Below are 24,857 nucleotides of genomic sequence, written 5' to 3'. Positions count from 1 at the left end.
TGAACATAAATAACCTAGAAAGCCAGCCTACTACATGTCAGACTCTGTAGGAAGTCATATCGCTATCTCCAGTAACAATCCAGAAAATTAAACAATAACTTATATAACAGTCACTCTCAAATAATCAAGACTTGATTAAAACCTGTCAGCTTACCTAGATTTTGTCTCTCCTTCCAACTTAGAAGCAAGCAGAGAAAATCATATATGTAGTCCTAAACATAAAATGCTTCACCACTTCTAGTTAGCCTACCTATAGATTTCTCATGCAAATGACTTCCCATCAGGGCATTCCGGAGGCTTTCCCTTTTTTCTACAATATAAACATTTCCCACTCTTTTCCTGCCTTTGAGTGCCTGCAAAATTCAAGTGATGGTGGCTGACTCTCTTACCATGGCAAGCTCTGAGCAAGTAGTCCTTGCTTATTCTCATTTGTTTGGTTTTCATTTGTTTATTTCCCAATATCATTAGTGTGAAAAAAGCAAGCATTACAAACTACTTGTGAAAGTGACCAGATATTGGATTTAACAGAAAAAACTTTAAGCAGACATTATAATTATATTCAAAGAATTACTGAAGTAAACCATGATGTAAAAAATAGATGTATATTAACAATATATCAAATAGTCTATCAATATAAGGTAGAGCTTGTCAGAAGAGGTAAAACACAAGACACAACTATAGTCTATCCATGGGTACCATGCTTTAAATTCAAAGATGCAAATAGGTGGGGAATAAAAAGAATGAGAAAAGATGTATCATGCAAATAGCAACCATAAGCAAATCAGAGTGACTATTTCTAATATCAGACAAAATAGACTTTAAAACAAAAAATTATTACTAGAAAAAAAGAGCAACATTTTATAATAATAAAAGTTTCAACCCACAAGGAAGATATAACATTTGTAAATATATATGCACCAAATAACAGAACACCAAACTGCACAAAACAAAACAAAAGATAAAAATATAAGGAGAAATAGACAACTCAACAATTATGGTTGGAGATTTCTTTTTCTATCTTACTTTCAGTAAGGGATAGAACAACTAGGCAGAATATCAACAAGAAAGTATAAAGCTTGAAAACACCATAAACCAATGAAACCTAACAGACATCTATAAAACATTCAACTGAACAACAACAGAATATACCTTCTTATGAACACATGGAATATTTTCTAGGACAGACCATATACTAGGCCATAAAAGAAGCCTCAATTAATTTAAAAGTATACAAATAATAAAAGTATGTTTTCTGATAACAATAGCATGAACTTAGAAATCATTTACACAAAGATCTGGAAAAACTAAAAAATATGTGGAAACATATTTATGTGGATCACATCCTAAATGACCTATATGGGTCAAAGGAGAAATAACCATAAACCCAAAAAATACTTTAAAATAAACTAAAATGAAGACACACCATACTAAAAAGTATGGTAGATAGCTAAATTAGAGATAAATTTATATGTAAGAAAATCTTAAATTAATAATCTAAACATCCACCTAGGACACAGGAAAAAAAAGATAGTAAATCAAAATCAAGCAGAAAAAGAAACAAAGATTAGAGTGAAATAAAATAAATAAGGATAGAAAATAAATCAATAAAACCAAAATGTGACTCTTTAAAAAGATAAACAAAAATGACAAATCTTTATAACAGTCTGTGTTTGATACAGAAACTTATCTCTCAGAAAATAAAGTACATCATTGGGTTTATGTGCTTGAAATTAGCATATGCTTTACCATATAACTCTATCAGTAGAAAGCAGCTAACCTAGTTGGAAGATATACTAGGTTACTAAATAGTCATTTACCATGCCAGTTAGTACTCTGAAAGGCTGGGGTTATGGCTGATCAGTATATGATAGTTTCCTGATAGCCAGAATACATAGGTTCAGGATTTAGTGCTGAAGTGGGAATGTCTCCTGTCACCATTATACCTAATATGCTAACCTTTTTCTTTTTTTTCCTTCCTACAAGCTGTTGGAAGTTAACTTCACAATTTAGTCTCTAGTTAACATAGTATTAATTAATGCATAAGATGACTCTTGTGATTGTGTGTCTCCTCAGTTGAGGGGAAGGGTGGGAATTTCTTCACTTGTAAAAAGGGTAGCTGAATCTTGTTAAATAGAAATATGGGATAATTATGCTGTTTTACCAGAGTTCAAATGTGTACAAATGAAAGCTGAATTTTCATTTAGCTAACTTTATTTAAGCTGACTTCATTTCAAAGCTGAAGTCAAAGTTGTAGACTTTATCAATTATTGATGTCTTGGCACTCAGCCTCTAACAAATCTTTTACCTGTTTTGTGAAAATGAATCTGGGCCCCTAAATTATTTTCTCCTTTGCCAAGTGGCTCTGAAGTTTTGCCAGTAGAGGGTGTAGGAGAGTATGTCTCCTGGTTCCAGTGTGCCAAGTTTGGAAATCTGTAAGAGTCCTGCTCATTGAACTGCCAGGATCCCTCAGTGTTTCGTGATTCGCCAGTACACAGACCCTTCAGTGTATCATGTTCACTAGCACCCATCAGCCTCTAGGTTCCTCCCATAATTCAAGTCTCTCTCCTTTCACAGCAGAGTAACTTTGTGAGATACCTCTTTGTGAACAGCTTTCCTGACTACCCTAAAAAGATTTCTGGGAAGTTCCAAAGAGAAATTCTATGGCAATACCTACTGGTACAGCACCATTGTGATTTCCTACTATTCAGAGATCCACAGCTGTGTCCCTTCTAACAAGGTTTGGATCCTCAATGCTGGGATAACAACATTGTCTTCTTCATTCCAGTCCTAGGGCTGCTGGCTGTTTCTTGTATCTGGTATTCCTATGTTTTTTAGAGTTCTCTTTACTTCTTATTTTTTATTCTGTTACAGTCAATAACTCTTTATATTACACCTTCCCTGTTCAAGTTACTATATGATTTCTTTACATTAACTAAACATAAACTAAAACAGTGTCTTTTTTTTAATATTTCATTAGCATACCATCATAATGGATTTCTTTGTATTTTTTTTATTGTGGACCCATGCAGCTTTTCAGTTGTATGAATCATACTTTTTAAGATCAAGATAAAATACCTGGACCTTCCCACCAGGTTAGTCTACTTCCTTCTAAATGTGGTTTCTATTGCTCAGATTGATAACATTTCTAATTCTTTGGAATAATCAGTTATATCAGCATTATAAATAATTAGAAAAGTTATAAATCAATAAGTAAAAAATCATTTTTAAGTAAGCATTAAGAGAAAATTTTCATGGAGGAGTCAAAAAGCTCATTATTACTATTATTATTAATCTATTTCTTTCTTTGGTTTTTCCTGTTCTAATCATTGTCATTTCTTGCACTGTTTTCCTCTGTTATATCTTGTTCAGTGTTCTCTTTGCACTGAAAAGAATGTGTATACTATTGCTACTGTGTGTTAGCTCCTATAATTGTTGATTAGATGAAGTTGATTGATGGTTCCACTCAAAATCCAAAAGATTTGTTGAGTTTCTTTCTTTTCAATTACTGAGAAAAGAATATTTAAATCTTCAGTTATCTTAATAACTTATCTATTTCTCCTTTCATTTCTGTCAATTTCTGCCTGATGCAATTTGAGGTTTGTTTTTATATGCAAACACATTTTGAGTTGTTATGCTGTTCTGGTGATTTTACCTTTTAATCATGATGAATATTTATTTGTTCTATAGAGATTGTAAAGACCATGACAATGATGAATGGCTTATACTTCTAAGCTCTAGGCACTGGTAACAAATTCTTTCTGTGTAACGGGCTGATTTGTTCTAAAATAAGTGTATTTACCAAGATAATATGAGGTTGAAATATAAAAATCATTTGTAGACTTCATTAAAAATAAATTTACCTACTTTTAATCTAATTTAATAAAATATCCTGATTTTTCCTGCACTGGAAATAGGCTTGCAGCTTTAGCAAATTTAAGTTATCTATACAGCACCATATATTGATTGCATTTGAAGCTGACACTAATGACTCACTTCATTCAGGTTATCAATAAAACATTCATTGCTTTGTTTTTTAAATTATACATCTCTCTCTCATGGATACCTCCTGGGAAGTAGAAAGTAGAACTAGGTGTTAACTATGGCAGAATTACATAAAATTCAGGTATGGGATATTATAGCCCTGTGTATCTCTTTGTCTCACTGGTGCTAACTGTCTCTCTCTCTCTCACAAAAGAAGAACAGCATTTCAGACAAGAGCAATTCCTGCAATTCTATGCATACTTCTCGATTATTTTTACAACAAATTATAGATATTATTTTTTAAAGTTTTTTTTAAATTTATTTGAGAGAGAGGGAGAGTACAAGCAGGGGGAAGGGGCAGAGGAAGAGGGAGAAGCAGGCTCCCGGCTGAGCAGGGACCCCACCACAGGACTTGATCCCAGGACCCTGGGATCATGACCTGAGCCAAAGGCAGTCACTTAACCAACTGAGGCCATCCAGAAGCCCAGTTATAGACATTATTAAATGAAGCTCCAAGCATTCCAAATACATGAAAGTTTAATATATTCTTAAGTGCACATGAAATTCTGTGTGTATTTATTTGGTCCTTGAACGTATGTTAGACAAGCCTTTGGATTTTCCTTTTCTTCCCAGATTTACCTTTCCTGATTTAAATCATTTTTTTTTTTGCTTTAAGTATTTCATGGTATTTTCAATCCTATTGCTACATGTACTTAAGCACATACATGTACATCACTGTGAAATAATAGCTTAAAGACCACAATTGTTTTTGGTTTGGTTAACCATCTATTTAATAAGGCTAACTTGAGACACATTTTAAGCAGAAAGCTCGGGGTCCCCAGAAAAAGAAAGATGAGATCTGGCTTTTGTGATACAAGAGAAGTCATTTTAGGTCCCCAGCTCTTTTCTGTGATCTATGCCATACCAACACTATTTGCCCAAGGACAGTTTTTGCAGAGCTTCCGAGGAGGTATCAGAATTACAAAGAAATGGTATTAAAGAGGGCATGTATTGCGTGGAGCACTGGGTGTGGGGCAAAAACAATGAATTCTGTTATGTTGAGAAGAAATTTAAAAAAAAAGAATTACAAAGAAATGCAAAAACCTCAGTAGTTAAGGATTTTAACGGAACAAAGGGAATACAAAAACTAAGTCTCAATCAGGCCAGGAACTAGCTTAACCATATCAGAAACAATAAATCTGTAGTAAAATAAGCAAGACTCTGCATTCTTTACTCAAAATAAGAGTCCAAGATCCTCTCTAGTTTACACTCTCTGAGTATCCCCATAACTTTCCAACACTTACCTCTGTTTCATTGTAATGCTAAAATCTCCACCCTATGAGGAGTACAAGCTTCATTAACAAGCATAAAATGTGTGTATAGGCATGTTTTCTAAGGACACCTGCACAACTTCATGCCTACCTTTATATGCGATGACAAAGCTCTCCTTTCTGAATCTTCATCCTAAGCACTAAATAAAAAGAACCTGCTCCTTCTTGCTCAGGCTTTGGAGCTATGCCCTATGATCTTATTTGTTGTAAAAATTTTCCTTTATATGACAACCACCTGGTGTAGTCTCTATCTGTAATTCACCAAGGAGCTAACTCATGCTAGTTCAGTTACAGCATCATCAAAAGTAAATGGTTAACTTCATTTTAAAACAAAACATAACTCCAACCCTTTGTGTTCTAACAGGCCAACCCTAATTAAGGTGAGCACAGAAACCACATAATAAAGATAAAATAGACAGTAAAAGTCATACCTGAAGCTGTTGTTCAAGAGGCTTCATACTTTCTGTGCCATTATAACCATAAACTCTAAAATTATGAGGTAAAAAAGCTCTGTAAAATAAAGATAAAATGTATTTAATGGGGAATTTGTTTTCTAAGCTCCTATCTTGAAAAGGTGTTTATTTTATCCTACTTATTATAGATAGGTAGAAAGACAGGGTTAGGGGAGAAATAGAAAGTCCTGAAAACATGGACTTCATTCTAATTTTACTCAAAAATCCTGGTGTCTAGACCTCTCCTCGTTTACTTTACCATCACACTGTCCTCTAGGCTGTTTTTTAAAATATAATCACCAAGGGGTGCCTGCGTGGCTCAGTTGGTCAAGCATCTGCCTTTGGCTCAGGTCATGATCCCAAAGTCCTGGGACTGAACCTGAATTGGGCTCCCTGCTCAGCAAGCAGTCTGCTTCTCCCTCTGTCTCTCCCTGTGCTTGTGCTCTTCCACACTCTCTCCCTCAAATAAATAAAATCTTAAAAAAAGAAAAGAAAAGAAAAAGACAAGTTTGCCTCAGAGTATTTGTACCAGTTGCTGCCCCTTCCTGGAATGTTCTTTAGCATAGTTCATTATCTCATTTACTTCAACTCTCTATATCACCTTTTCAGTGAGGCTGATCTGGGTAAGTTTATTTTTAAAATGCAACTTTCCTAATTATCAAAACATAGGATTTTCAAACAATACTTCTAACTTTGCTCTTTATTTTTGCTTAAGCATTTATCACCTTCTAAAATTCTTCCTAATCCACTCATTTACAATATTTGTGTAGGAAAGAGATTGGGATTCATAGCTGACAGCCAGAGAAGAAAGAATTCTTGAGACATTTTGGTACAAAAAAGTGGTTTTATCAAAATATACTTTCAAGTTTGGAGGGGATTAGGGATAGTGTAAGTCCCTAAGAAATTTTAGAAGCAAGGTTTCCAGGACCTTGAGGGGCTAGCTGTTGTTAGGAAAAGTTCACTTATGACTGTCTAATAAAACCTTAGACATATGACCCCCTCAGATGTATATCAGTGGGTCATATGCTTGTGGGATGACTAGCGACATACATCTTTGGGGATAGAGATAAAGGAAGTTTCCGAAGGAATTTTTATATGTTAAAGTAGACTTACACAATCCTGGGGGTTGGGCTAAGATTGCCTTTCACCCTTAACAAAGTTTTAACATCAAGGCAGCAGAGTTTCTAGAGAAATGTCACTCTGCCTATTTCAAGGACTTGTCATTGGGCTATAGGCAGGTAAGGAAATTTAATTATTCCTTTGCCTTTGTTTCCCACATTAATATCATTATTAGTTTCATTTGATAACAATATGAACAGAGATTCTTGTCCATTTTGTTTACTAGTGCATCTCAAGTACTTAGAAGAATACTGATAAAATAGCAAATGGTCAGTAAATATTGAACTAATTTGACAAGAATTCAACAGATTAGATGGAGAATTCACATGATAGTATATTATTTGTAAATATGGGAAGGATATGCTGAAATGACTTTATAAAAAGAAAGGGTAAATGTAGATATCCCATTTCATTTCTCTAGTAAGCATAATATAAAAATTTGTGACTATCATGGCATTCTGGATTTGTTGGAAGCAAAAGGTCAAAGAGCCAAACATTGATAAACAGAGCAAGATTTTTTTTGCATTTTTATCATACCAAAAAAATAATATGACCCACAGTGGGGGAGGGGCTCCAGGAAACACAGATTCTCAGTAGAAGGTCCTATAAAGAGATTTAGCTGGTCATATGCAGGCACCGGTTTTTTGGAAAAGAAAGAAAAAGCCAAATGTCTGTGTTTGGGCAAGAAAACTGCTGGGATGTCTAGAAACAGGCTGAATCACTGGTGTCCTGTACCCCTAGAGGGAAAGTAATAAATGTTTGAGGTACATCAAATACATAGATTCTCTCCCTGTAAAATCTTTTGCCAGTGTTGGAAAATGTGCAGAGTGGCCAAGGAGCTAAACTTAAATTCTCTGAAAACAAGAGCAAATATTTTTTTTTAAACACTGATAATACAGAATCAAGAAGCTCTATGTGATTCAACCATGATAAAAGCAAAGTTACATTTGATTTGTTTAAAAGATTAATGAAAACCAAAATAAAATCTTCAAATTATTAAGAGGAAAAACAAAGATGTTACCTTCAAAGAATCAGCAATAAGACTGACAACTACTTTGTCTATAAAAATGAAGAAAGTTAGAAGATAATAGAATGACAAGTTTAAAAGGTTAAACTCATTTTTTAAAATGTCATCCTAGAATTTATTTCAGCAAAAAAATGTTTAAGAGGAAGGTTAGGTAAAAATTTAACAATGAATACAAACCAGTATAATTTTAAGAAAAGCAGACTCACAACAGAAATATGGATAATTCCAGAGAAATATATAAATTAACTGCATATAGAAACAGAAATGGGGAAGGAAACGAAAAGCACCAGAATAAGTAAATTTATGGTTGAATATAAAAGAATGTTGGCTGTATAAAAATAATCTCATTGAGGTTTAAAAGTATCAGGATTATAATGGTTGAAAAAATAAACACATAAAAGAAGGCAAATGGAATTAAAAGATTTAATAATTTGACAATACAGGGTAACTGATAAAAGTAATAATGCATATTAGGGTCAATAACTCAGAGATTAACATGTTAATCTAAATAAACTACTAAAAGAATAGTAAAAGAACATATAATAAAGAATTTAATTGATTGGAAATGATACAATATAAAATGACAGATTCATTAAAATGAAGATAATAAAGAATATAAAATAAAAGGCACAAAAGAAAAATAATAAAATGACTTCAAAAATTATATGGAAAATCAAAGGGTCAAGAAAAGCAAGGACATCTTAAAACTTGAACAAGGCTGGGCATCAAGAACTATAATAAATTCACTGTAATTAGTACAGTATGGTATTTTTTAGATCAATAAGATGCAAGAATAAATATATAAACTAGCAGAAGAGAAAAAAGGGTCCAGAGTCATTCAATTTATGACACTGATTACATTACAATGCAGTGAAGGAAGGTTCTGTTTTCTTCTAAATGGCTTTTGCTGAATCCATACAATGCTAATATGAAAAAAATAATTAAATCTTCACTCTTATGCTCACAAAACACATAAATATCAATTCTGGATAAATTTTAGAGCTAACTGTGAAAGTGAAGACAATAAAAACATTAAAAGAAAATAGTAGCTTTGACGGATATCTGTATGTAGACAATCATTTCTTTAAAAATTACAAAAAGAATAATAACTACAAAGTAAAAAATGATATTTTGTACTGCATTTAAAGAAAGAATGTCACACTCAATAAAAGAAAAATCCAGACTGGATAAAAATTGAAAGACAATGGTAGGAAAAATGTAGTTTATAAATACTAAACAAAAGAAAGTTTGTGTAACTATACAAACATCAGATAAAATGTAAAATAATTACTAACCACTTCATAATGTTAACATTTCATTCACCAAAAAGGTAAATATTTAAAAATTTTACTTAATTATTTACAATCTCAAAATAGGGAATTCAAAAATTAATCAATTTGAAAGTCACTGTGGAAGATTTTAACACATATATTACTAAATAGAAAAATCATTTTTGAATATGGAAGAATTCCATGATATGATTTTAAAAGAACATTATAGTAAATAATTATAGGGTACATGCTATTTTCTAGTACATATAGAATATTTACAAAAACTGAATATATATCACATCACAAAGTTAGCGTCAACTTTTAAAGGATTGAAATCAAAGAATATTCTGTGATTAAAAATTACTAGAAATAATTCTTAGAAAAGTGCCACATGTATTGGTGTTTAGCGATACAGTGAAATAATTCATGGGCCAAAGAGGAAATGTAATATAAAGTTTAAAATGTTTGCTAATGGCAAACTAGAGAAAATTCTATACACCAAAGATGTAAGGGACAGCTAAGCAGTATTTGGAGAAAAAAGTTAGCCTTAAATCTTTAAACCGGAAAATAAAAATGGTGATGAGTAATCAACTTAGAATTCTTTTAAGGAAGTTATAAACAAAGTTCAAAATAAACACAAAAATATTAAAAGCAAAACAATAATACAAAATTCATATAATGTAGAGGACACCTGGAGTAAAGGGGCATTTTTATACTAGATAAAACTAAAATTTTTCACAAAGGAAAAATTCTCTTTGCTAAAATACCATAAATATGAAAACAGAAGGCATAAAATAGAAGTTGTTTGAAAAACACATCATGAATTAGGCTTTTAGGCAAAACGTTAAAAGAATTCCTTAAAATAGGAAAGAAAAGGTCAGATTAGACATGTCTTTTTTAGGAAGTATAAATGTCTTAGGAGCACAATGGTGGAGGAGTGGGAGATTTAAATATTCTCAGGTCCTGGGAGTTCAGCTAAATAGCTATCAAACCATGCAGAACACCAACACACTCAACAGGAGATCAAAGAGAAGAGGAGCAGCAATTCTAGGAACAGGAAAGCGACCACTTTCTGGAAGGTAGGACGTGCAGAGAAGTGAATTCGAGGTGAAATATGGGAAGGTAGACCTGGGAGGGGGGAGGGGCCAGTTCCCGGCAAGCCGTAGAGCAGCAGAGCATAAAATCAGTACTTTTAGAAGTCTGCTCCATTGAGAGATGTCTCTCCAGAGGCTAAGCAGGGGGTGAAGCCCTCATGAAAACAGTGTGGTCTCAGGACCCAAGGGGTCACAGGAAGACCGGGGGTACATGAGTGTGGCAGAGCTCCTAGGTGTCAGAGGAGGGAAGCCAGATGCAAAAATGGAACCAAGCAGTGGACTCTCAACTTGGGATTACCTTAAACCGTGATATGAAGCACAGTCAGACTGCCACTCTTCGAGCAGGGACCCCTCAAGTGGCAGATCCGGGAAGACCCACCTCCTTCCTTCACTGGGAGGAGTGGCATAGGAACACATTGCAGGAATCTGCTAGGTTTGGAGACTCCAAACTGGGCCATGCGCCAGAGATAGAAATGCTTGGTCACAGGCTGGGCAAACATGGAGCCTGGCTGGAGACCAGGAAGACAGGAGGGGTTGACTGCTTTTCTCTGAAGGCACACTGAGGAGTGGGGCCCCGAGCTCTCAGCAACTACAGGGCCAGAGATTGGGAGGCCGCCATTTTCATTCCCATCCTCCAAAGCTGTACAGAAAGCACTCAGGGAACAAAAGCTCCCAAAAGCAAAACCAAGCAGATTATTTAGCCTGGTCCCTGGCAAGGGTGGTGCGATTCTGCCTCAGGCAAAGACATTTGAGAATCACTGCAACAGGCCCCTCCCCAAGAACATCCCCTCAGCAAGAACATCAAGCCAAGATCAGGTTCACTAGTCAATGAGAATGGCGGAATTCCAAAGTTAGGGGAACACAGAACATGGAATTCATGGCTTTTTTCCCCATGATTCTTTAGTCTTTCAAAGTTAAATTTTTTTTAAATTTTCTTTTCTTATTCTTTTTATTTTTCCTCTTTCCTATTTTAAACTTTTTAACGATTTTATCTTATCAATACCTTTCTAAAAATCTTACTTTTTCATTGTTATAGTCATATTCTATTCCTTCATGGTATTTAACCTTATTTTTGTAAACATATAGGTTTTTCTTTCTTTAAAATTCTGGGATACAGTTTCTTCTAATAGATCAAAATATACTCTAAATCAGCACATAGCTTTGTTCTAGTCTCCAGCCTGATCACATTCTTTTCCTCGTTTTTTTTTTCATTTTCCAACCAACTTCTTATCAATTCCTTTTTTAGAATCTTCTTTAATTTCCATCTTTACAGCCACATTCCATCCCTTCATCATGTTTACCCTTATTTTTGTATATATATTAAGTTTTTCTTTCTTTAAATTTTTCGGAGGCAGTTTCTTCTAACAGAACAAAATACACCCAAATCAAGTGTGTGGCTCTGTTCTATTCACCAGTTTAATCATATATATATATTTTTTTCTTTTTCTTTCTCCTTTCTTCTCTGCTGGTTTCAGGTCTCTTCTGATTTGGTTAGTGTATATTTTTCCGGGGGCATTGCTACTCTTTTAATATTTTGTTCTCTCATTCATCTATTCTTATCTGGATAAAATGATAAAGTGGAAAAACTCACCTCAAAAAAAAAAAGAACAAGGGGCAGTACCGACAGCTGGGGACCCAGTCAATACAAACATTAGTAAGATGTCAGAAGTAGAGTTCAGAATGAAAATTATCAAGGTGCTAGCTGGGCTTGAAAAGAACATGGAACATACTAGAGAATCCCTTTATGGAGAAATAAAAGAACTAAAATCTAACCAAGTTGTAATCAGTGAAATGCAATAAAAAATGGAGGTTCTAACTGCTAGGATAAATGAGGCAGAAGAGAGAATAAGTGATATAGAAGACCAAATGATGGATAATAAAGAAGCTGAGAAAAAGAGAGATAAACAACTACTGGACCACAAAGGGAGAATTCAAGAGATAAGTGATACCATAAGATGAAACAATATTAGAATAATTGGGATGCCAGAAGAAGAGGAAAAAGAGAGAGGGGCAGAAGGTATTTTGGAGCAAATTATAACAGAGAATTTCCCTAATTTGGTGAAAGGAACAAGCATCAAAATTACTTTTAACAACATTGATAAATCTCACAGATATTATTTTGAGTGACTGTAACAAGTTGTAGGAGAATAAGCTATGATTCATTTAGAATTCAAAGCAAACAAATAGAAATATGTTACTTAGGATAATTAAATAAAATCAAGGAAATGGTTATCACAATGATCAAGAAAGTAGTTACAAATAATAGGGATGGAAAATGTTATCTGTATGGCTTTTGGAGGGCAGTCAATGTCAGGGGGTACAGGAATGTTTATTTCATAGTTATTCATTTAACTGCATAAACATATTTCATATATTTTAACTTGTACTTAATATATTATACAATAAATATTAAAACAACAATTAAATAAAGGTAATTGGTAGTGATTTTTATGAAAGATAGAAGATCCAATCCCCTATTTCCATTTCTACTTTCATCATTCAGAAATGACCAATTAACCATTAACCATTTTTAAATATGGTACTACATTTTAGACAATAAAGTATGTTGACAAAGTATGGTCTATAGGCCAAACCCAACCCACCACTTTTTTTAATATAAAGTGAAATTAGAATATAGCTATATCCATCTATCTGCATATTCCCTATGACAGCTTTCACAATAGCAGAACTGAGTGGTTGCAAGAGAGACCTTATGGAGCCCATCTAAAATGTTTGCCCTGTGCCAAAGGAGTACTGATTCTTGCTTTAAACAGAATGATCAAATGGGGCACCTGGGTGGCTCAGTGGGTTAAAGCCTCTGCCTTCAGCTCAGGTCATGATCCCAGGGTTCTGGGTTCGAGCCCCACATTGGGCTCTCTGCTCAGCAGGGAGCCTGCTCCCCCCTCCCCCCCCACCTGCCTCTCTGCCTACTTGTGATCCCTGTCTGTCAAATAAATAAATAAATAAAATCTTTTTAAAAATTATTAAACAGAATGATCAAAGAAATAAAAGTAAAGACTAGTGCTACAGCTGAAAGAGTGAACAGGTGACATTGCAAACAAGGACAGAATCTGGACCAGAATTGTGGCCTTATGGATGGAGGGTTAAATGGCCTCTGGTCTCTAGCATGAGAAAACACTGTGGGATTTCCAGTAAAGGGCATAAAGCTAGAAATATCCTCACAATTTTTAAACAGAAGGAGAAAAAAATCAATACCTGCTGTCTATAGACAATGGAGAAAATGAAGCAATCCAATCCTGACAATGGCAAAAGGAGCATCACATGCAAAAATGAAAACCCTAAACTACATCTCATGCAGATGTGGAATGGATTACAAATAGCCCCATCATTGCCGAAATTCTTAGGTGATGAATTATATAAACATTAGAGCCAGCTAAATGGATCCACTAAATGGAATGAAGCCACTGCTTGACATAGGGTTGCCACAAAAACCTTTAATATGTAAAACATATAGTATGTGAACAATAAGATGAGGTTTGCCTGTAGTATTACCCTCAATATTTTAATCTAGAACCATTCCTGAGTTTAGCAGGAACACCTTTGAGCAATGTGATAAAACTGGTGTTCTAATTTTGTGTGTTTGAAGGCTGTAGGGGATTGTGAAGTTTCTGTGACAAGGCACAGATTGCTGCTAGCTCTGCACACAGCCAAAGCTTCATAGGCTGTTCAGAGTGCAAGCGACATCACTGTTTGTATATAAACTGTTGACTAAGCCTGAAGCCAACTACCTGCCAAGACACCCTGAGTCCCTGGGACAGTGGTCACTGAAGGCTTTGTGACTCCACCAGCAGGGATTCCCTGGACACACATTATTCTGTCTCCTCTTCACCACAGTCTTATTCACTATATTCTCATCTGTTGCATATAAAATGAAAAAAAAAAAGGAGAAGAAAGTTTTACATTTTACTTTGTATAGTTTTGGTCAGATCTAAAAAGTTGAGTTCTATTTGTGACTACTTTTTTGACATTTTGCGACAATATTTTGAAATTTTTTAAGCCAAGACTTACTAGGTAACTCTTACTTAATTTCCAAAAAGTTGGTTCCTCTTTGATTAAACATTTGTAATTATGTTCTAATTTTCTCATGCTAGTCATTGAGAATATGGTTACTCTTAAAAGACTTTGTGATGGTTTTTCCTTAAGTTTATTTTGCTTGTATGCATGAAGAAAGCATTAATTGTAGGGTGTGTAATACTCAATTCATCAATTATATCATCATCAGCTGTATTGTATATTCTATACTCTTTTTTCCTCATATAAAAAAAGACAGAGCTTAAGAAACATACTGCTCTTCAGAAGCCAACTTTTTTAATATTAGGAAAAAATATAGAATATACAATACAACTAATGATGACACAGATGGCTAACAGACACATGAAATAGCAGACACATGAAATGATCAACATTACTCATTATCGGGGAAATACAAATCAAAACCACAATGAGATATTACCTCACACCTGTCAGAATGGCTAAAATAACAACACAGGAAACAAAGACGTTGGCAATGATGCAGACAAAAGGGAACCCTCTCACAGTGTTGATGGGAATGCAAATTGATGCAGCTGCTCTGGAAAGCAGTATGGAGGTTCCTCAAAAAGGTAAAAATAGACCTACCCTACAATCCAGCAATAGCACTACTAACTATTTACCCAAAGAATACAAAAAATTCAAAGGGATACATGCACCCCAGTATTTATAGTAGCATTGTCTACTATAGCTAAATTATGGAAACAACCCAAATGTCCATCAATCGATAAATGGATAAAGAAAAGATTGTATATCTATATAATGGAATTTCACTTATCCATAAAAAAGAATGAAATCTTGCCATTTGCAATGACGTGGATGGAGCTAGCATATATTAAGCTCAGCGAGATCAGTCAGTCAGAGAAAGACAAATAAATACTATATGATTTCCCTCATATGTGGAATTCAAGAAACAAACAGATTAACATAGGGGGAAAAAAGAGAGAAAGACAAACCCATAAAAGAGACTTAGCTATAAAGGGGCACCTGGGTGGCTCAGTGGGTTAAAGCCTCTGCCTTTGGCTCAGGTCATGATCCCAGGGTCTTGGGATCAAGCCCTGCATTGGGCGCTCTCTCAGCAGGGGGTCTGCTTCCTCCTCTCTCTCTGCCTGCCTCTCTGACTACTTGTGATCTATGTCTGTCAAATAAATAAAGAAAATCTTTAAAGAGAGAGAGAGAGAAAGAAAGATTTATCTATAGAGAACAAATTGAGGATTACCAGAGGTGAAGTGAGTGAGGGATGTGCAAAATAGGTGATAGGGATTAAGGAGGGCACTTGTGATAACCACTAGTTGTTATACATGTAAGTGATGAATCACTAAATTCTACTCCTGAAACTAATATTACATTATGTATTAACTAACCGGATTTTAAATAAAAATTTGGAGAGGAAAAAAAAACAATTTCACACAGTTTTAAAAACACATTAGAGTTCTGAAATTCCTATTTTTACCATTTAAAAAGTACCATTACAATTCTGAATTTTATTTATTCCTTAGTATGATGTGCTTATTTTTCCTAATTCATCAGCTGGCATGGGATTGAGTTTGGCTAATTACAGTTATATTCTAAGTCCTAAATACATTCTGACATCATGTGTTAAGTAATTTTCTTTTAGTTACCACTATTCTTTCCACCCTAAAATTCAAGATGTTTTCAAATGAATAGCCAGTAACTAGGAACATCTAGAAATGCAAAATAATTAGACTCTGGATTAATTATAAACAATAATTAGAACAAATAGAGATGACAAAATAATATAGAACACCTACTTTTGCGTTAGGTTCACCGTGTATATTTTTCCTTCAATCATAATGTTGTAGGACACCTAGAAGAAGAGTATATTAAAAAGGCAGAGAAAAGTGAGAAGAATGTTAGAAAGGAACATTTTATATCAATGCTAACTACATTCAAAGCACATGAATACAGTAAAAAGAGGAAAATTTAATGTTAATTTATTCCAATGAAACTTGATATTTAAATATTGGCTTTCATAATAAATATGATGGAAGAATATGATTTGTTATTTCTTATTTGTTAATTTTCAAATGTAGCTAATAAAACATTTGAATCTGAAAAATTGGTTTTTATCCAATAATTACATTAATGAGGTCACTGCAAAACTTATGCTTAAAATGAAAGAGTATAAACTATTCAACACAAAATTTATATAGTAGAACAAAGATTTAACAGCACATATTTGCAGATTTTATAAAATTCATTCCAAGTTTGGACCAAAACTCATTGATTTATTTTATTAATAGTAAGATTAAGAAATGATGTCTCACAAATGGGCAATTCAGTCTTTGTAGATCAATTTGGGTAGCTTTGACATCTTTACATTATTGAGCCTTCCAATCCAATAACATGGGATATACTCTATTTATTCAAGCCTTTAATTCTTCTCATCTTGTTTTATTGTCTTCAGAGAGGAGGCTTTGCTTATTTTTGTTAGATTTTGATTTTGATTTTTATGTAGTGTAAAATTTTCTTTTTAAAAGTTTCATTTTATATTTTTGTTCTGCAGAATAGAAATGCAATTGATTTTTGTTCTGATATTGTTTCTTTTTATTTTGTTGTGTTCTGATCTTGTTTCTAAAGAATTTAGTAAATTATTATGCTATTTCTAATTTTCTCTAGATTATTTTGGATTTTATTTTGTAGAGAATCATTTAATCTGTAAATAATGATAGCATTATATTTTCTAATTTTTATGCTTATTTTTTATTTGTGTTATTTTTTTCCTTATTGCAGTGGCTAATATTTCCAAGCAAGGATAAATAGAAAAGGTAATAGTGGACATCCTTATCCTTTTCTTGATCTCAGGAGAAAAACCTTTCAATATTTCAACTTTATGCATGATTTTTTTCAAAGGCATTTGATCTCTATAAGCCACAATTAATATTTTTAATTATTATATATTTTGGACATATAAACATTACAGAAAATCATATAAAATGCCTGTCACCAATGTCTATGTTAAAAATTAAGAGCATTGCAAGTATTTGAAAGCAATTTTAACTACTCTCTCATCCCGTGATCAATTCCCTTTCTTACACTCCAGCTAACCAACATCCTGAATTTCATGTTTATCATTCCCATTCATATTTTTATATTTATACTAATTATGGATGTTTAATTTTTTGCATAAATTTTTGTTCTTCATAGTTGTAATCCTACAAATTATGTATTTCATTGCTGGATTACATCTCTGCTTGAAACACTATCTCATAAATAAGCACTATGTAAACATTGCTATCATCATCATCACCAATACATATAGCTTTCTAATTTATTTTTTTGATGGTATAGTATGCCATTGATGGTAAGCATGCCATATGAATATAACACAGTTTATTAATCTATGCTGTCAATGGATGTTTACTTTGTTTCATCACTATCTTAAGCAATGGCCCAGTAAATAATCTTAGACATATATCTTTGTGCATTTTTGTTAGATATGTTAAACTAAACCTATGAGTGAACTTCTTTTATTGAAAAGTACTTTTGCAACTTCACTTCAAGCTTAAAATTAATCTGCAAATTTATTGTACCAATGTAGACATTCACAAAAAGTAATATTATCCTTCTATCCATCTCCTCTAATTGCATTTTGTTTTGTTAAGAGTTAATTTTTACCATCGCTGATGTGAAATAGTAACTTATTGTGTTTACTTGGCAATTCCTTATAAATATCCTGATTTGTATATATGTTTGATAATTATTACCCTCTCAAGTTCAACCCTTGTCATTTATAACTTTGTACATTTCTATTTTTTTTGTTTTTTATCTTATTGACTCGTATTAATTCTTTTTTTTAGAAGATTTTATTTATTTATTTGACAGACAGATATCACAAGTAGGCAGAGAGACAGGCAGAGAGAGAGGGGGAAGCGGTGCTCCTTGCTGAGCAAAGAACCCAATGTGGGGCTCGATCCCAGGACTCTGGGATCATGACCTGAGATGAAAGAAAAGGCTTTAACCCACTGAGCCACCCAGGCGCCCCATGACTTGTATGAATTCTTGATATATTCTGGATACCTTTTCTGTGTTATATGGATTTCAAATATCTTCTGTGAGTCTGGAATATTTTTCACTTTATTTATGGTATCTATTTATTTTTATCTTCAAATCTAGATATTCCCTAATCCTTCTTTTAAGTATTTGTATTCCTTTTTCTTTCTGGTATAATTCTTCCCTATTATAAGGTCCTAAAAATAGTCTTTTATCTTGTCTTCCAGATTTTTAGTACTTTACTCTCAGATGTATGCATTTAAATGATCTTGAAGCAATTTTGGTGTATAATGTAGCATTAATATATACTTTATCATTATTCCATATCATTAATCAACTGTGCCTTCACCATTTATTAACTAGTACATTTTTTTTAAAGATTTTATTTATTTATTTGACAGAGAGAAATCACAAGTAAGCAGAGAGGCAGGCAGAGAGAGAGGAGGAAGCAGGCTCCCTGCTGAGCAGAAAGCCCAATGTGGGGCTCGAACCCAGGACCTGGGATCATGACCTGAGCCGAAGGCAGCGGCTTAACCCACTGAGCCACCCAGGCGCCCCAATTAACTAGTACATTTTTTAACCAATGATTTCATTGCCACCACTGAACTGATAAGTTTGTATGTGTGTGGGTCTTTAGGAGGCACTCTTTTTAAATTTATTTGTCCCTTAGAATTATCACATTATATTAATTAAACTTTAAAATATGTTTTGAAATTAAACCAAAGTGAATCACTGTTTTGTTCTTCAAAGTTAATAATAATTTTTTTAGTTTTAACCTTTCCATACATATTTTAGAGTCAATCTGCCAATTTCCACGAAATTTCTTATTAGAACAGCAGTCAATCTATATAGATTTGGTGAAAATTAGCCCAAGAAAATACTGCATATTCTTGACTGCCAACATGATTTACTTTTTATTTTTCCACTTTTATTAGTGGTTGTATAATTTTTTTAAAGATTTATTTATTTATGTTAGAAAAAGAGAAAGAAAGAGGGGGCAAGCAAGAGGGGCAGAGGGAGAGGGAAAGAATCTAATGTCTTTCAATAAAGGTTGACTATATCCTAAAAAGTATTTAACACATATATATATATACATATATATATATATATATATATATATGTATATGTATATAAACACATATATGTACAATACACACCTTCATCAAAGATGTTATTTACCAATAAAATTATTATTAAATATATATATGTGTGTGTGTGTGTGTATTTTCCCTTATTTTTTTGTTCTACATTTCTACTTAATTTTAATATTTGAGTCTTATTCTTTGTTCTTGTTTTACTCCTTTTTATAATATCCAAGTAGATGTCTGGTATTCTGATTTCGCTGTGTCAGGAGTGTTGTCTGTACTGATTTCTATTTATTCTGTGTTGTCATACTTGCATCTAAAGATTCTCTTTTTCTATAATTTCTCAGTTATTATATGTTTAATATAGCCTCTTCTCCAGGTTTCTTCTCCCTCTTTCAGGAATATCAGTTATTATATACTTAAGCTTCCAATTCTATCTTCCTTCTCCCATAGTCATTCATATGTTGCATTTTCTGATCTCTTTAGCTGATTCTGGTCTACTGTTAATTCTTGATTTTTTTTTTCCCACTTTCATTATACTTTTCACATCTAGACAGGTCATTCAGTTTTTTTAGAACTTCTAGTGAAGAATATCTTCTTATAAATTATATCATTTATTTATTAATTACAAGTTATTAACATACACTATGTTATGTTTATAGCAACTGTTAAACCCATAAGTATACAATATAGCCTCACTAATTCAAAAAGTACTATGTATTCAGCACTATTCTAGACATGGGGGATAGAGACATTAACAAAATAGTCAAACTTTTTCCCTCGTAAATTTGAAAGTTGAGGACAGGTGATTTTTTTTAGTACTTCTCGTATGAGAATTACTATCATAGAAGGTGGTGATGCCTGGTTGAAGATATTTCCTTCTAAGCAGATTCTGTATATATTTTCTAATAAGAACAAGCAATTCCATATTATTTTTGCATTGAAAAATAAAACTCTCTCAAAATACTGTTAAATGCCTCACCTTTTTTTCTATTTAAATGGTTAAATCTAAGTTTTCATAAATATGCATTCCTTTTAAAATGATATATTGAAAATTTTAAGCTTGTAAGTTAAGGTGACAAGTGGGTAGTTGGTAAGGAAATATTTGCACTCAAATTACCAGAACATTTACTACCCAACCAAAAAGAAAATTAAGGTGTGATATTTGAAAAAACACATTTCACCTCTTGGATTGATTCCAGAAATTAGTAAAAAGAAAAAAAAAAGATATTTTCTAAATCAAAGAAAACAAAACCTAATACCCTGAACCAAGATGAACTAAGATGGCATGAAAAAAGTCTTAATAACTAACATATTTGCAATCAAGATGGAAAAACTGATCATATAAACTTCATTAAATGAAATGATCATATAGGAAGCCATGTGCTTACTTAACAAAGACAAAAACCCTCAAAGATAGCCTAGTGAGTAAGAAGAGAATGTCTAGATGGATCAGGTCAATGATTATTCAAAGACACTCAAGAGGAAAGCAGATTTAAACGATGGGACTTGGGGCTTTGATAATAAGCATCACTATACCACATTTCTATGAAGCATGGTTTATCTTGGTTCATTTCTAAAAGGGGCTTTTCCTTTAAGGAAAACCAGGTATAAATATAAAATTCACCAAGTTTGCATGGATGAAAATGCCAAGTTTACTTCTTACAAAAAAAAAATCCGCATCATTTTAGAATGTGAAAAATGCTAGTGCTTAATTACATGTGATTCAACTCCTCCACTTAATATTGACAGTATTTTCTCTGGTATTGTAATTTGCACACGTAGTCTTTCAGAATCTGCAAGGTACAAATGTTTATTAGAGTAACACCATCACTCCATAGCTTCCTCCATTATTTCCTTATCTGTAATCTTTCACCTGCTACCTTTTTTTAAACTATCTTTTCAAATACACTCAATTCCTACTTCTTCCTAGAATTACAAGACTTTAAAGAGAAATTCAGTACAAAAAAGTCAGGTCTTTGGGACTTTTCCAACTACAGAGTCTACTGGTCAAGAATGCAGAGCAATAAATGAAATTCTAACCTTGATACATTCATTTAAATCATGGCACATCTCATCTTTCATATGGTACCAAGACGAGTGGGAAAGCCCCCTCACATCCAATGTGGATTTTGTTTGGGGGAGGTCATGTGGTGGTGGGGTCTGGCTTACAGAGTCGGAGCCCCTACAAGAAAGCAGTTTCCCAGGGATACCTGGCATCTCAGAAAAAAATGGAGAGGAGAACTGACATTCCCAAAATGTCAGAAGACAGGTTTTTGTACCTACTATTGTCTGTCTGGACCCCGATGAGCCCGATGAGAAGTAGTAAACACAACATGGCTTCATGTACAGATGCCAGCTCGAATAATGGCAGTTGGCTTTCCTAGAGGGCAGTTGGGAGCGCGAGGAGAGCCCTCCTGGCTACGGACCCAGCAAGAGTCAGTCGGCTGTGAGAGCAGAGGTGGGTCGAAAGAGTGGGTGCTGTGCACTGTTGAACATAGGCTGTCTTGGCCCCTAAGTCTGTGCAGAAGACTTCGAATCAGTTTGATACCGTTTTGGGGACTAACAGAAGAGCAGAAGCATTCCCATAACACAGGGCTGAAGAAACAGTTAATGAGCAGGAAGATTCATACGCACTTCTTACAGAACTTTTCATTGAAGATATCTATATATCTTTATAGATATATTCTACAAACCATAGGCTAGCTATTCGATTAATATTCAAGTGAACAAACCAGCGTAATTAACACCTAGATTCAGATCAAGAAATAAAACATAGAACCACCAAAACCCACAGAGTGCCCCATGACGATCATTATCGCTACCATCATAGTTTTGTTTGTTTTTGAACTTTACATAAATGGAACCAATCACCATGTACTCTTTTACATCCATCCATCCATATTGTGAAGAGTGATAACTTTAGTTTTTCCTCATAGGTGTTCATCGCCCATTAAATGAATATAACGCCAACTGTTTTTACATTTTATTGTTGATTAATGTTTGTTTATGGTGGTGGCTATTAAAAATCGTATTTGGCTATTTTATTTCTTTAGTGAATGTATGTAGTGATTTCCTTCATGTATATTTTTAGAGTGAAGTTGCTGAATCACAGGGTATGTTTTATAGATACCTCCAAGTTTTCCAAGATTGTTGTACTAATTTATGTTTTCACCGGAAGTGTATGGGGGGGTTGTTTGGGTTTTTTTTATTCCATTATATTCATTAATTTGCATTTTCACAGTTATTAATAAACTTTAGTAAAATTGTATATATTTATTGGTCTTTATTGGTAAATGCTTGTTTTTTGTTTAAGATGTTGGTCTATTTTTCAATTGTGTGGCCTTGTCCCTTTCTTATTATATGTTGAGCCTATTAACACATTCCAGATATTATTTTTTGTTGTTGTTGGATTTCATGGTTTACAAGTATCTTCTATACTAGGGCTTACATTCAGTGGATTTTTGTACATACACATTCCTATTCAGAAATTTACTCCCCCAAGTTTGCTGGGATTTTCATATGTGTCTTACTGCAAATGTGAATTTTATCTAAAGTTTTTTGTTATAGGGGCACCTGGGTGGTTCGGTCAATTGAGTGCCCAGCTCTCACTTTCAGCTCGGGTCATGATCCCAGGGTCATGATATTAAGCCTCACGATGGACTCCACACTGAGTGTGGAGCCTACTTAAGATTCTCTCTCTCTTTCCTTCTACTCTTCCCCCCCATCCCCCCTCTCTTACACCCCCCTTGCTATCTCCAACTCTTTCTATTTTCAAAAAAGCTCTTGTTATGTAAATTGAGGTGATCATATAGCTTTCTTCATTTTCTGCTAAATTAGTGAATTAAAATTATTGACATTCTAGTGTTGAGACATATTGTATGCTGGGGTACATATTATTTGATGTACTATCTTTTTACGTTTTGCTAGATTGATTTGCCAGCATTTTGTTTCACATTTTTGTATCCATAGTCATTAGAAATATATGTCTGTAATTCTCTTTCATTGTAAGAAGCTTGTCAGTTTTTGTACCAGATTTATGCTGGCCTTATAAAAGAAACTGGGAAATGCTATTCCTTCCTCTAGTCTTTGAAAGAGTTAGTGTAATGCTGTGAACATTTCTTCTTCTCATGTTTCTTGGAATTTAGAAATGGAGTGATTTAGACTTAGAATTTTATTTGTGAGAGACTTTCTTTTTAAATTATGAATTCAGATTTAAATATATATATATATATATATATATATATATATATATATATATATATATATATTCAGATATTCTCTTTCTCTTTGTGTTAGAAAAGCTGTTTCTGGGGCGCCTGGGTGGCTCAGTGGGTTAAGCCGCTGCCTTCGGTTCAGGTCATGATCCCAGGTCCTGGGTTTGAGCCCCACATCGGGCTTTCTGCTCAGCAGGGAGCCTGCTTCCTCCTCTCTCTCTGCCTGCCTCTCTGCTTACTTGTGATTTCTCTCTGTCAAATAAATAAATAAAATCTTTAAAAAAAAAAAAGTTGTTTCTGATGAATTTTATCCATTTCTTCTGAGTTGTTAGATATATTGGCCAAAGTTGTTCACAATACATCTCCCTTATCCTCCTTTGAACTGTAGAGAATCTCTACAAACCCTTTTTTTCATTCTCAGTATTGATAATTTTGTGATTTTTCTCTACATTCTTCATTCATTCTTTGAGTCTATTATTTAATTAACTTTTAAAATAACCAAGTCTGTTTTTTTTTCCTATTATTTTTTTGTTTCCTGTCTTACTGATTTTTGCTCTTATGTTCATTTTTCTACTTTGGGTGTAATTTGTTCTTTTTCTAGCTTTTAAGAATGGAAGTTTGTCTTATTCATATTAAACCATTCTTCTTTCTAAAATATACATTTAGGGGCACCCAGGTGGCTCAGTGTGTTAAGCCTCTGCCTTCGGCTCAGGTCATGATCCCAGGGTCCTGAGATCGAGCCCAGCATCAGGCTCTCTGCTCAGCAGTGAGCCTGTCTCCCCACTCTCTCTCTGCCTGCCTCTCTGCTTACTTATGATCTCTGTCGGTCAAATAAATAAATAAAAATCTAAAAAAAATTAAAATTGAAATTAAAAATGTATATTTTAAACTATAAATGTTCATCCACCGTCACTTTAAATTTATCACCAAATTTATATGCATTATATTCAATATATGTTGATGGGCTTTATTTCCATTAATAGTCATTTCAAAATATTTTCTAATTCACATCATGGTTTCCACTTTACCCCTTGTGCCATTTAAATTCCATAAGTTTGAGGATGTTCCACTTACATTTTTCTTATTATTATCTAATTTAATTCAATTGTGGTCACAGATCATACTCTGAATCATTTTAAGCCATTGTAATTCACTGAGAGAAGATTCATTGTTCATTAAATCGTTCATTATGGATAGACAGTTCCATGTAAACTTC

The 24,857-nt window shown here is 33.6% G+C and overlaps 1 protein-coding gene across 6 annotated transcripts in view; it reads right to left on the bottom strand.

Moving 5' to 3' along the window:
- Positions 1-21,919, bottom strand: part of ADAM2 (ADAM metallopeptidase domain 2) — a 142,319-nt gene extending 120,400 nt beyond the window's left edge. For 2 of the 6 annotated variants that reach the window (XM_047719778.1, XM_047719779.1), the window contains exons 1-4: positions 21,711-21,917; positions 21,144-21,220; positions 16,098-16,153; positions 5,744-5,822 (exon numbers count right to left, since the gene is read on the bottom strand). In XM_047719778.1, the coding sequence (XP_047575734.1) occupies positions 5,744-5,822; positions 16,098-16,153; positions 21,144-21,220; positions 21,711-21,762 (264 nt within the window). In that variant the 5' untranslated portion in view covers positions 21,763-21,917. Of the gene's footprint in view, positions 1-5,743; positions 5,823-16,097; positions 16,154-21,143; positions 21,221-21,710 lie in introns of all 6 variants that reach the window. The other 4 variants (XM_047719776.1, XM_047719777.1, XR_007125417.1 and 1 more) reach the window with 3 other exon arrangements.
- Between the last annotated feature and the right edge of the window lie 2,938 nt (positions 21,920-24,857).

The sequence above is a fragment of the Lutra lutra genome, chromosome 2 (assembly GCF_902655055.1).
Source record: "Lutra lutra chromosome 2, mLutLut1.2, whole genome shotgun sequence".
Taxonomy (NCBI): domain Eukaryota; kingdom Metazoa; phylum Chordata; class Mammalia; order Carnivora; family Mustelidae; genus Lutra; species Lutra lutra.
Note: the sequence above shows the minus strand (reverse complement) of the source record. Positions and strands in the feature narration are given on the sequence as shown.